The sequence below is a fragment of the Plecotus auritus genome (genome assembly GCF_963455305.1).
Source record: "Plecotus auritus genome assembly, chromosome: 4".
NCBI lineage: Eukaryota > Metazoa > Chordata > Mammalia > Chiroptera > Vespertilionidae > Plecotus > Plecotus auritus.
Window position 1 is genome coordinate 110,829,764 of NC_137775.1, and position 13,820 is coordinate 110,843,583.

General features: G+C 45.9%; 1 protein-coding gene and 1 pseudogene across 2 annotated transcripts; both read right to left on the reverse strand.

Moving 5' to 3' along the window:
* Nucleotides 1–2,584: 2,584 nt before the first annotated feature.
* LOC308246377 (calmodulin-A) lies at nt 2,585–2,940 on the reverse strand. The gene has a single exon (XM_080664566.1). The coding sequence runs from the start codon at nt 2,860–2,862 to the stop codon at nt 2,608–2,610; it is 255 nt and encodes an 84-aa protein (XP_080520692.1). The 5' UTR covers nt 2,863–2,940; the 3' UTR covers nt 2,585–2,607.
* Nucleotides 2,941–6,080: 3,140 nt separating this feature from the next.
* LOC308246658 (tRNA modification GTPase GTPBP3, mitochondrial-like) lies at nt 6,081–7,571 on the reverse strand (annotated as a pseudogene). The gene has a single exon. The product of its transcript is annotated as a tRNA modification GTPase GTPBP3, mitochondrial-like (transcript).
* Between the last annotated feature and the right edge of the window lie 6,249 nt (nt 7,572–13,820).

A 13,820-nucleotide genomic window follows, 5' to 3' on the forward strand; every position in this document is an offset into this window, starting at 1 on the left:
TTCTTCCTGGATTACTAGCTATAAAAAAATAATGTAAGCTGGCGCTCAGCATCCTCTCATGGAGAGGGCCTGTCTGAGAGTAACACTAACAGAAAGCAGAGCTGAGAGGTGAAGGGAGCCAGGCAGGGAGGGAGACAAGGAATAAGAAGAGGAGGAGGGGAAGGAGGAGAAGGAGGTGGAACTGATACCAGACAAAACAGGTTGGAGACCACCTGTCACCACTTGAGCCAAATGAAGCAGAGACGGGGTTGGATCACGTATGAGCGTTTATTCCAATAATGCCGGCAGCATGGAGGAGCCATCGGTCACCCTGGAAATTCACCCCCTTGCTAGTTGGCTGATTATATATGATTGAGGGGTAAGATAGCTACTTGCAGCTGTGGGCTGCAAGTGTAACAGGGAAAGTGTCGGGTCGGGTCTGCAGTCCGGCCTTCAGGAGCTCAAAGGCAGATAACAAGATGGCTAATCTGTGATGCTACAAACAGCTCAGCCCGTTCCTGGGACTGGAGAACAGTCAGATGGTCAGTGTTCTTGAGGTCAATTCCTGGAGGGAGTCAGGGTCCAGGCATAGCAACCAAATCAAAGTGTGTCCTATCCTTGGGCTGTTCTCAAAATGTATTTCTTTTTTGAGTCATGGACCCATCGAGGCATCTTATCTTTTTACAGCCTTGTTTCATCCTCCAGTTTCCCAGGGTCTGTAAGAAAACTTCTTATCTATAGTTAGTAAGGTGAATAATCATTAGACAACTGTGGCTCTATTCTTATTTCATGCCCTTCTCTCTCTCCCACCCCCCCATCAGAATCATAAGAGAAAGGAAAGAAAGGGCAGAGGGAGGGAGAAGGGAGGGGGGAAGAAGAGATGGGAGGATAGGAAGAGTGAATGGAGATATGACTGGAGATGTCTCTGCACTTTTTTATTATCTGAGGTGATAAATTTCCTTTTTGCTTAAAAGCCCGTGTGAGTTGAAATTCTGTTACCTGCCACAAAAGGGCCCTGACTGATTCAACTGCCTACTTAGAACCAGAGACAAAAGGGTAAAAGTAACAAGAATGTTGCCAAGCACACAGAGTAGGCCAAGCTGGCTGGCTGTAACTGCTGAAAGTAGACCAAAAAGTTAGAAAGCATACAAAAGTTTGCCAAAGCATCCCAGGTTTCAGAAAGTTATCTAAGGAGATCCCTTCCTGATTCTGGGGCTGGGTATAATTGCTTAAAAGTATGTTACAGGATTCCAGGGTAGGAGGAATAGGGGAAACTGAGACAGAAAAATTAGGACAAGGCCAAACAGTGTGAGTAATTTGCAGCCAGCTTGCAACTAACAAACTCTTATCATCTTCCCCAACCAAGGATGCAGAGCAAATGGTTAAAATACCTCCCTAATGACAGAATGCAGAAAGGGAGGAGGAAAGGAGAAAGGAAAAAAGGGCACTTTTACTCCCTAAGCAGAGAAGTCAGCAGTCTCAGGGCTTGGCAAGATAAAATTGCCAGAATTCTGGGAAGACCACAAGAAAACCTTGAGACTTAATCTGCACCAAGATACTCAGCAAAAGAATCTTTTGAAACCTATAGACAGGAGAAGGGTGTATTACTCCTCGAACTTGCTCCAGACACTCGCTTTTCTGAATTAGCCGGAAAAGCCCATCTGTGCTCCAAGCCGGATAAAATAGATTTGCTTGCTTTGCTTTTTCAATAAAGGTGCATGCTTTTATTGCTTTAATAAGTTGGCTTTTCACAACGCAGCCAAGGTCTCTTGTATGAATTCATTTATATGAGAAGATAAGGATCAAGGCTGGGGACAGCCCTCTCCCTCTAGTTCAGGGGGGCTGTCCTGTCTAGTAACACTTCTCTGGTGTCGGTGAGAGGTGCCTATAACAGGTAAGGCTTTAAAACACAGCAGACATTATGCACAAATTATAAACCAATAACCAGAATGAGTAATTTTTTGCGGGGGAGGGGGGCGAGTAAAAAATTTTTTTTTATTGGAAAATAAATATACAACTTGGAATGGATTTGAGGCAAATTGTTCCATAAGCAGATTTTCTTGAAGTGGCTAAACAAAGTTTAAAAAGCAAGTAACAATAAAAGAAAATGTTTCTGGTACAGGACCAGCAGTACAAAAAAATAGTGTACTAGTACCTGGATAATACACCCGTTTTGCAATAGTACAACTTTTAAGTACATGTTGTTGACTGCCAATAGTCCACACAGAGTTACAACTCCACACTTCAACATCAACATGCTGACAGTTCCTAAAGAAAACTACTTAAAAAAAGGCATAACCAGATGTTCCCTCAGTTGACCAACTCCACCTAAGTTTAGATGTGCAGAAGGCTTAGATATATCCAGAGTAAGCCACATGCAGCATGTTACTTGATCAATTTTCTAAAATAAGGTTTCAGGACAATAACAGTAAGATAAGGGAAGAAAACATGGAGGAATGAAGTCCTAATTACTATACATGCATATATTTTTTTTAACAGTAGGGGGAGTCTTTTACAGACAAGTTACAAAGAAAAGGCAAGTAAACAATTTTGTACAAGAAATTTAACACTTTCTGTACAATATCCCCACTTTGCTGTCATCATTTGTACAAACTCTTCACAGTTTACTTAACCATCACCATCAATATCTGCTTCCCTGATCATTTCATCGACCTCTTCATCTGTTAACGTCTCTCCAAGGGTTGTCATCACATGGCGAAGCTCTGCTGCACTAATATAGCCATTGCCATCCTTATCAAACACACGGAATGCTTCTCGAATTTCTTCTTCACTGTCTGTGTCTTTCATTTTTCTTGCCATCATTGTCAGAAATTCTGGGAAGTCGATTGTGCCATTACCATCAGCATCCACTTCATTTATCATGCCCTGTAACTCTGCTTCTGTGGGATTCTGCCCAAGAGACCTCCTTACCGTTCCCAATTCCTTTGTTGTTATAGTTCTATTACCGTCCCTGTCAAACTGTGAAAAAGCTTCTTTGAATTCTGCAATCTGCTCTTCAGTCTTTTTTTTGTCTCCCCATTTTGGCTGCCTGTTGGGGTCAGTGTGTGTGTATTAGGTTGATCTGCTGTGACTCCCTATCTCTAGTGCAGGACAGTGTCAGAAGCTGTTTGTGACTGGTCTTGAGTACCCTGTTTGGAGCTATTAGCAACCCACAGCGTATGGCTCCCTCTGCTGGGGCTGGATGCCTTTGGAAAGGACCAAGATGTGCACCAAGGTCTGCTTTTCATAGCTGCAGGTCCAGAAGGAGATCACACAACGACTGAAAGCCCCCAGAGACCCTGCTAGGCCTTCAGTCAGATCCTTATTCATACTGATTTCCTCAGGCTATTGACTCCAGGGTGGGGTGAGAGGTTTTCCAACAGGGTGGGGCAATTGTTTGCCCCCCAGGCAAAAGCTGTCTGGATGGTAAAGGAGATCTGCTGAAGGAAGATGTCCTCTGCAGTTTGAGGGAATGACTCAGCACAGGAAACGGGGCGGCTGCCTTCCAAGCTCTAACTCCAGAGCCCCCAACACCGGATTTTGCTCACACAGCTATAGTGCACTCTGTCCTCTCTCTGCCAGAGCCCAAGGTGAGTGGCTGTACCTGGAATTTTGTGTCTTGCCCTTTAAGTGGGTGCCTGCATTTCCAGCGGTTTCTCCCCAGCAGACAGAAACCCTGCTGATTTTCACAGCCAGATGTTGTATGGGTACTTTTTTCAGTTCTGGTGCTCCAGGCTGAGGGGTCCAGCTTGGGATTTAGACCCCAGAATTCTCAGTGGGAGCACCCCACAGCTGAGCTGTCCCTCTGGAACTTCAGCTGCTGTGTGTGGAAGCCCGGCTAGTCCTTTCTTGCCTCCGCACTTCCTTTCCGTCTTTTTGCAGTCTTCATTTTCCCTCCTTGGTTATCAGGGTTCTCTCCATATAGTCTTCAGTTGATTATTCAGAATGTTTTTTCTGTATTTTAGTTGTAATTCTAAAGTGTCAGTGTAGCTTCCACTTACTCCGCCACCATTTTTCCTTCTCCTTGACTTCCTTCTTAATCTCATTGCTCTTCCTCCTGTCACCAAGTTATTGTCACTATCCTGTCCTTTGTGACAATTATTCCCTTGCATTTCATTATATTTTTTCTACCCATGTCTTTTGCTCTAAATAATATTTATTTTTAGTGTTATTCAATATTAACCATGATAAAAATATAATCAGACTATTCTTCTGGGAACTGCTTCTTTTATTCAACATACTGTATGTGAAATTTTATTTTTTACATTTTATTTTATTGTTTAAAGTATTACAAATAGTAGTACATATGTCTCCTTTTTTCCCCATTGACCTCCTCTCAGCCTCCCCTACCCCTGGCACATGACCTCATCCTCCCCCTCCCCACCGTGACTGACGTCCATTGGTTATGCTTATATGCATGCATACAAGTCCTTCGGTTGATCTCTTACCTGTATGTGAGATTTAACTATGCCAATGTAAATAACTGTGTTTTGCTAACTTTTACTGTTGTGTATTATTCCATTATATGAGTACTAGTGGCCCGGTGCATGAAATTCGTGTGTGTGTGTGTGTGGGGGGGGGGGTCCCTCAGCCCAGTCTGCACCCTCTCCAATCAGGGACCCCTTGGGGATGTCTGCCAGTTTAGGGATTGGGTCTAAACCGGCAGTCGGACATCCCTCTTGCAATCTGGGACTGTTGGCTCCTAACTGCTCACCTGCCTGCCTGCCTGATCGCCCCTAACTGCCTCTGCCTGCATACCTGATTGCCCCTAACTGCCCTCCCCTGCCAGCCTGATCTCGCCCCCAACTGCCCTCCCCTGCTGGCCTGATTGCCCCTAACTGCCTCTGCCTCGGCCCCCACCACCATGGCTTTGTCTGGAAGGAAGTCGGATGTCCAGAAGATGGCCGGTTGACCCGGTTTAATTAGCATATTACTCTTTTATTAGTATAGATTCTATAATTTATTTAATCTACTGCTCATGGGTGTTCGGGATGTTTCTAGCTTTTTACTCATATGACCTTTCTTATGAAAATATCCTGATGTACTCTCATGTAAGAGTTTCTCTAGGGCAGTGGCCTTCCAACTATTTTTGCTTGTGTATTCACTAGAATATTTTTAAAAATCTAGGTGCTTTCTTGAACATTTTATATTTAACTTCTAAATATTTTTTTCATCATGAATGTTTGCAAAGGATGAAATTTCTATCACATTATAGACATTGACATTTAAAAATATAATTGCTACTTCTTTTTTAAAAATATAAATAACATAGAAATTGGATACCCACCATAAGTAATTGTAAAAATATACAAACAAGCTCTTTTCTAATAGAAATTTTACACTGTTCCTTTTTTCCCCTGACTGCCCATTTATATCCCTCATAGAATTGTATCATGGATTTTTTTTTCTTCAAGATAAAACATGTTTTACAGGTGCATTCACAAGTATACAAACACTCAAAGAAAGTTCTAGAAGGACACAAGTTATGCTGTGACACCAGCGGTGGTGGGGGGAGATATTTCCATGTTTCTGGATCACCTGAGATTTTTTCCTTTGGTTTTTTACAAAATACATTAAAACTATGAAAAAAGACCCCTGAGACTCTCCTAACTCCCTCCCAAACCTCACTGCTACCCCCACAGGATCAGGTGCCCAAAGTGACCTCTGCTCAGCTCCACTCTAGGGCCTGGACCCCAGCAAGTCCCCGTGGGGGAATCTGGCTAGCTAGAGCTTGGTCACCATCAGCAATAGGGAGCTCACTCATGTTCTGCGGTCAAGTTCTTCCCCAAGGAAGTGAAAACCTCGCTTGGCCTAAGCCACTGGTCGGCAAACTCATTAGTCAGCAGAGCCAAATATCAACAGTGCAACGATAGAAATTTCTTTTGAGAGCCAAATTTTTTAAACTTAAACTTCTTCTAACGCCACTTCTTCAAAATAGACTCGCCCAGGCTGTGGTATTTTATGGAAGAGCCACACTCAAGGGCCAAAGAGTCGCATGTGGCTCGTGAGCCGCAGTTTGCAGACCATGGGCCTAAGCCATTCCCAGATGTCTCAAGGCTCCTGGGTGTCCATCCAGCCTGGTTCAAGCTTCAGCAGTCCCCTCATTTGCCCACGCAGAAGTCCCGGAAGATGATGTCCAGGAACTCCTCAGTGCCCCCTCCACTGTGGAGGTGGGCCAGGTGTCCCCGGGTGACACGCAGTGCCTCGGCTGCCAGGGCTACATCTGTAGCTTGCTTGTAGTGACCAAGGGCATCCAGGCAACCCTGGAGGTGATGTTGGTGCCTTGCCCGTGTCAGAAGTGGTGGGCCAGTGGATGGGTTCCCACACACTGCAGCCAGCTCCTTCCTCAGTGCCTCCAGGAGACCGTCCAGCCCTGCCCCAGTCAGGCAGGACAGCAGCAGGTGGGGGGGGGCAGTTCAGGGCTGAGGTCTGGACCCCCAGGGGGCAGCAGGTCCGACTTGTTCAGCACCAGCAAGAGGCGCTGGCTGTTTCCATTGGGGCTCCATGGCGTGGGTGACAACCGTGTCCAGGAAGTTGCAGCTAGATGGAGAGGCCAGGTCAGAGGCGTCCAGCACGGCCAGGATGAGGTCAGCCTGCTCCAGCCTCTCTCGGGCGTGCCGCACACCCTTCTGCTCTACTGGCCCCTGACCCTCCCGCAACCCTGCGTGTCGCTCAGGAGCGCTGGGAACCCGGCCAGGTCTACAGGAGTATCCAGCACATCACGGGTGGTCCCCGGCTCTGGGGGCACGATGGACACAGGCTTCTGGCTGAGTAGGTTCACTAGGCTGCTCTTGCCTGCGTTGCGGGGAGGGGGGGGGGGGTGGTCCCGTGACCACTACGTGCGCTCCTGAGCGCAGCCTCTGCCCGCACCTAGCATCTCGAAGATGTGTGTCCAGTGCCACCTCCAGCTCTCGCACTTGGCTGTCAGCTTGCTCCAGGATGCCCTCCTCCAGGTTGTCATCCTCCCCAAAGTCGATATAGGCCTCCACATGAGCCAGAGCCTTAGTGAGCATCTCTGCCCAGCCACAGCAGAGCTGACCCAGCTCCCCGTCCAGCTGCCTCAGGGCTTGCCGCCGCTGTGCCTCAGTTTCCGCATGGATCAGATCCGCCAGTCCCTCCACCTCAGTCAAGCTCAGCTTCCTGTGGGCAAAGGCCCGTCTGGTGAACTCTACCGCCTCCGCAGGCCACAGCCCTGGCACCCTGCCCAGGGCCTGCAGGACGCCACTCACCACTGCTGGGCCTCCATGCACGTGGAACTCCGCACAGTCCTCACCCGTGAAACTGTGGGGACCTGGGAACCAGAGCACTAAAGCGTGGTCCAGAGGCTCCCCAGAGCGGGGGTCGGTGAGCAGGCGCAGGCTGGCGCTGTGGGCGCGGGGCAACTCCCGGGGTGCAGTCAAGCTCCGGAGGGCGTGCCCACTGGCAGGACCGCTGGTCCCGATCACCGCGATGCCTCAGCGGCCTTGGCCAGAGCTCAGCGCGAAAATGGTGGCCCCGGACCCAGGAGCCCGGGCGCCGCTGCTCTGGCGCATTCACGGTCTGCAAGGCCCATGTGCCGCCTGGGCTACCAGGGTCCAGAGCCCCTGCCACATGGATTCCCAGCAGCGACCAGCCTGCCTGCCCAGCCTAGAGGTTGCGAGTCCAGCTGTATCATGGATTTTTATGCTGGAAAATCTTGATCACCCTAGCTTACATTTCTGTCACAAAAATATATATGAATATTGATAAAAAGTTCTGTGACCATAAAGCTTTAAGTGTGAAACATCTCTTCTGTATTTATTTATTTATTTATTTATTTATTTATTTATTTATTTATTTATTTTCATTCCCCGTTCTTTTTTTTTAAAAAATAAATCTTTATTGTTCAGATTATTACAGGTGTTCCTCTTTTTTTTTCCCCATAGGTCCCCTCCACCTGATTCCCCACCCCACCCCATGCCCTTACCCCCCGCCACTGTCTTCATCCATAGGTGTAAGATTTTTGTCCAATCTCTTTCCACACCCCTCACACCCCCTGCCCCCTGAGAATTGTCAGTCCACTCCCTTTCTATGTCCCTGATTCTATTATATTCACCAGTCCATTCTGTTCTTCAGATTTTTTATTCACTTGATTTTTAGATTCACTTGTTGGTAGGTATGTATTTGATGTCATTTTGTTGTTCATAATTTTTATCTTTACCTTTTTCTTTTTCTTACTCTTCTTAAAGAATACCCTTCAGCATTTCATGTAATCCTGGTTTGGTGGTGATGAACTCCTTTAGCTTTTTCTTGTCTGTGAAGCTCTTTATCTGTCCTTCAACTCTGAATGATAGCTTTGCTGGGTAGAGTAATCTTGGTTGTAGGTTCTTGCTGTTCATCACTTTGAATATTTCTTGCCACTCCCTTCTGGCCTGCATAGTTTCTGCTGAGAAATCAGCTGACAGTCGTATGGGTGCTCCCTTGTAGGTAACTAACCGTTTTTCTCTTGCTGTTTTCAAGATTCTCTCTTTGTCTTTTGCCCTTGGCATTTTAATTATGATGTGTCTTGGTGTGGTCCTCTTTGGATTCCTCTTGTATGGGGTTCTGTGCGCTTCCTGAACTTGTAAGTCTATTTCTTTCACCAGGTAGGGAAAGTTTTCTGTCATTATTTCTTCTAATAGGTTTTCAATATTTTGCTCTCTCTCTTCTTCTGGCACCCCAAAAATTCGGATGTTGGTACGCTTAAGGTTGTCCCAGAGGCTCCTTACACTATCTTCATATTTTTGGATTCTTTTTGTTTTTCTGGTTGGGTGTTTTTTGTTTTCTCATATTTCAGATCTTTGGTTTGATTCTTGGGGTACGTTGATCTACAGTTGAGTTTCTGTATATTCTTTATTTTGGACAGTGTATGCTTAATTTCTGACTGGTCCTTTTCCATTTTTTTGGCATTCTCATTAAGGTCCTTGAAGGTCTCACTAAGCTCCTCGGAGGTCTCATCAAGTTTCTCGGCGGTTTTTAGAAGATTCTTGAGTAACCTTATAAATGTGGTTCTGAACTCTATGTCATCCAGTAGTTTGCTTTCCTCCATTTCTTTCATTTGTGACATGTTTCTTTGTCTCTGCATTCTGCTGCTTCCCTGTGTTGATGGAGTGGCTTTGTGTGGTAGGTGACCTATAGGGGCCAGTAGCTCAGCCTCCCCAATCACCTGAGGTGGATGCTCTTGGTACACCCCTTTGTGGGCTGAGTGCAAAGTCTTGGTGTAGTTAAGCCTTGATTGCTGTTGGTACACTGGGAGGAATTGACCTCCAGGCCAATTGGCTGTGAGGACCCGCTGTGTCTATAATGGAAGAACTGCTGCGCTGGAGACACGCTTATGGTGCAGGACTTGTTTCAGTGGGGCTTTGGTGCTCACTGAGTCTGCCTCTTGAATGTGTCACCTATGGATGTGAGGAGTTGAAATCTGGTGTCTCACACTGACCACTAGGTACACTGGCTTCTGGATCTCCAATGGGGTGCAGGTCAGCTACTGTCTGAGGCCACCCAGCAGGAGCTACAGCGAGAACTATAGTTTTCTCCTCTTTGCTTGGGGTTTGGAGGTTTTGGAGCTGTCTAACCCGGGCTGCAAGTTTGCCTGGTTAAGCTGCGATAGGGCAGGCCATTCACATACTAAAGCTGCTGTTTGGAGCTTGGGTGGGTTTGTAGGTTGTGCGGGGCGGGGTCTCAGGGCGTCACTAAGCTAGGGCGTGGCAAACAGCAATGGCTGCCAATAAGCTGGCTCTGCGTCTCCGACCGTGTCCCTGCGTCCCGCTCCCCAGCACAGTAAACAATTATTCCTGCACGCAGCCCTGCAAGCAAGCCTCACTCACTTTCCGACCCGATGGCAGACAGTCCAGCTTCTCCCCGTAGGAGTTTGGGCCCCCCGCTGTCTCCCCAGAAACTGGAGTTCAGAGTAATCGGGAGCTTGTCTCTCTTCGGGTTGAAAAAAGCAGCGCTCCCAGTCGCCTGCCACCAGCCCGATTCACGCACCTCCGTACCTCAGCTTTTCAGCGCTTGTGCACCTCTCAATGCTGTTTCCTCTTTCCTTCTAGTTGTAGAACTTCCACTCAGCCAGCATTCCCATGGTTCTGGGTGATAGACGTTTTGTCTTTTAGTTGTAGTTTTGAAATTGTTGTGCGAGGCAGCAGTTTAGGTGCTTACTTATGCCGCCATCTTGGATCCTCTCCCCATCTCTTCTGTATTTAGTTATCATTATTAAAGTACTAGAAGCCCAGTGCATGAAATTCATGCACGTGGGGGGGGGGGGCGGGCAGGGGAAGGGGGTGTCTCTCAACCCAGCCTGCACCCTCTCCAGTCTGGGACATCCCTCTCACAATCCGGGACCACTGGCTCCTAACCACTCACCTGCCTGCCTGCCTGCCTGCCTGATTGCCCCTAACCGCTTCTGCCTGCCAGCCCAATAACGCCCTAACTGCTCCCTGCTGGCCTGATTGATGCCTAACTGCTTCCCTGCCAGCCTGATCGCCCACAACTGCCCTCCCCTGCTGCGACTCGCCTCCTCCGCCGGGACCCACTTCCTTCACGCCACGCAGAGCTGCCTGACCCCTAGGCCTCACTGCGCGGAGCGGCCACTGGGCACCACGTCCGCTGTGCATGCGGCCATCTTGTGGTGGCCATCTTGTGACGACATCGGGCGAGGGCGTGATGCCACCTAGGCTTTTATTATATACGATTATTGGCGCACAATTGATAAAAGCAATGCAAACATGTCACAACATTTGTAAAATAATTATTTAACAGTAACTTTTAGTTTGGAAATGCACCTCTCAGTGGAATGGATGACACTTTTCCCCATTTATTTTATACTAGAGGTCCAGTGCACAGATTTATGCAAGGGGGGCAGGTCCCTTAGTCTGGCATGCACCCTCTCACAATCTGGAACCCCTCGGGGGATGTAGCAGTGCGCCAAGAAGCAGGTGGCCAGGGAGCAGCCCAAGCTGTGGCCTGGCACCATGCCGCTCGCGCTCATCCTGGCCTGCTGTGCCTGCCATCACTACTTGGGAGCGCTGCCAAGGAGTCTGGAGAGGCTCCCGCTGCTGCAGTTGCACTGGCCAGCAGTGAGCCTGGCTTCTGGCTGAGCGGTGCTCCGGGAGCACGCTGACCACCAGGGGGCAGCTCCTGCGTTGAGTGTCTGCCCCTTGGTGGTCAGTGTGTGTCATAGAGACTGATCAACTGGTTGAAATGATTGCTTAGGCTTTTATATACTAGGTGTACCAGTTAATAATGAAGATGTTTTTCAATAGGTGGTGTTACACATATGTTGATATATATGCGATTTGATATGTATGCTATTTTGTTGTATTGACAGCAAGTTTCAAAACTTCATATGTCATATTTTCTGAAGGTGTTAACATCAGAGATATTTTTACGCTTAAAAATGTCGAATTTCATGCCAAAAAAAGAGCATTTGCGGGAAGTTTTAGTTCATTACTTTACTTTGAAGAAAAAGTTATCGGATACTTCGGGAAGCTTATGGTGAACATGCTCCATCTCAAGATACTTGTGAACGCTGGTTTAAATGCTTTAAAAGTGATGATTTTGATGTGAAAGACAAAGAACGTCCAGGTCAACCGAAAAAGTTTGAAGACCAACTATTACAAGCATTATTGAATGAAGATGCATGTCAAACTAAAAAACAACTTGCAGTAAGATTAAACGTTGCTCAGCAAACAATTTCCAATCAGTTACAAGCAATGGGAAAGATTTTAAAGGAAGAAAAATGGGTGCCACATCAACTGAACAAAAGACAAATGGAAAACCGAAAAGTCATCAGTAAAATGTTGCTTCAACGGCACGAAAGAAAGTCTTTTTTGCATTGAATTGTGACTAGCGATGAAAAGTGGATATGTTTTGAGAATTCCAAATGCACAAAATCATGGGTTGATCCAGGTCAACCATCAACATTGACTTCAAGGCCAAATCGCTTTGGAAAGAAGACAATGCGCTGTATTTGGTGGGATCAGGAAGGTGTGGTGTATTATGAACTTCTAAAACCAGGTGAAACCGTTAATACTGATCACTACAGACAACAAATAATCAATTTGAATCACGCTTTGATCATGAAACAACCAGAATGGGCCAGAAGACAGGGCAAAGTAATTTTGCTTCATGATAACGCACCACCACACACTTCAAAACCAGTTAAAGACACGTTAAAGGATCTTGCCTGGGAAGTATTAACCCACCCACTGTATTCACCAGACCTTGCTCCTTCAGATTACCACTTGTTCCGATCGATGACACGTGGACTTTCTGAGCAGCACTTCAAAACGTACAAAGAAGTGGAAAATTGGGTCTCTGAATGGTTTGCCTCAAAACAAGAAAAGTTCTATTGGGACGGTATCCACATATTACCTGAAAGATGGGGGAAATGTGTAGCTAGCGATAGTCATTACTTTGAATAAAGCACTTTTGATGTTTCTCTTGAAATGATCGTGTTTTCTTTGATTACAAAATCTGCATTATTAACTGGTACACCTAGTACATAGATATGCATGCATAACTATGCTTCTTTGTTAGAATGAGAGAGTGTTCAGATCAATTATATTCTTATTTTTGCTTTAATCAGTACAGGCACTGAGAAACCTTGTTCATATAAATAAGTAAATAGAAATGGAAACAATTTTGTTATGACACTGCCACTCAATTCCTTGAATTCCTTCCAAGATAAATGTCAAAAAACCACATAGCAGTGTATTATTAATTTTTAAGTAACTATTAATGGATATATCTGCCTTCTTTTTTGTTGAAAACAAAGTAGTGTAAACTGCTTGACTTGAAAAAGGATCGATTAGTCAGCCATTGGAAACATTAGATTTCACAATATCAAAAAAGACTTTACTAAGACCTATCAAATGACTATATAAATCTCTTACTCTTTCACTTGAGAGGCTAAAAGGTATCTCATTTAATCCAATATATCTAAATTTTTTGAAATAAAAAGAAATATTGTGAACCTTTGTCAATATGTTTTGAAAACTTTAAAAGTGAAACATTCTATATAGAGAGAAGTAGCAAACTCAATGTATCATCATTAGCTGTCATTATTATACTTGGACAGTCTTGTTTCATCTTCTCCCTCCCTTCCTGTCTTGATTATTTGAAAGCCAACCCAGATATCATATCATTTCATATCTAACTTCTTTAGCCCATAACTTTGAAGCAGTAGGACTCTTCCTTTTATTAATATCACATCCAAAACAATAAATACCTAATAGTAAATATCCAGACAAGGTTCACAGGACATCCCTATCCCTTAAATGCTGTCACTTTGCCTAAATGACAGCGTGGGTGGTTGGAGGGACAGATGTCTCCCTAGTTTCTGTGGAAATGCAAGTCCGCTTCTGTGAGGAAACCTCCTAAACTTGTTTTCCCTCAGGTCACAGCCTGGGTAACCTGAGGGCAGGATATTTGACAGAAGTAAGAGGGAGGCCAGAGCCATAGAATGTCTCAAACATCGTGCCTGCCTTGAATTCAACCTTCACTGGCATCTAGAATTACCCACAAGAAAGAATCTTGATGCCAGAGAGGCATACGGTGGGTGGGGAGGTGCGTTTGCTCCAGTCTGGGCCAGTGGCTGGCTATCATGCTGAGCCAAGCCCTGTGATGGAGACAGAGGGTGTGACACCCTAATTGATCACAGATGCTCTTTCTTCCGGGTCTTTTCCTTTTTTGTTCTCCTACTCCTCTTTCTCCTCAAAAGGCGTTTATTACTCTCAGTCATCTCAGACTAAAATAAAATACCATAGACTGGGTGGTAAACAACCAATATTTATTTCTCACTGTTCTGGAGGCTGGAAGGTCTAAGATCAAGGTGCCGGCAGATT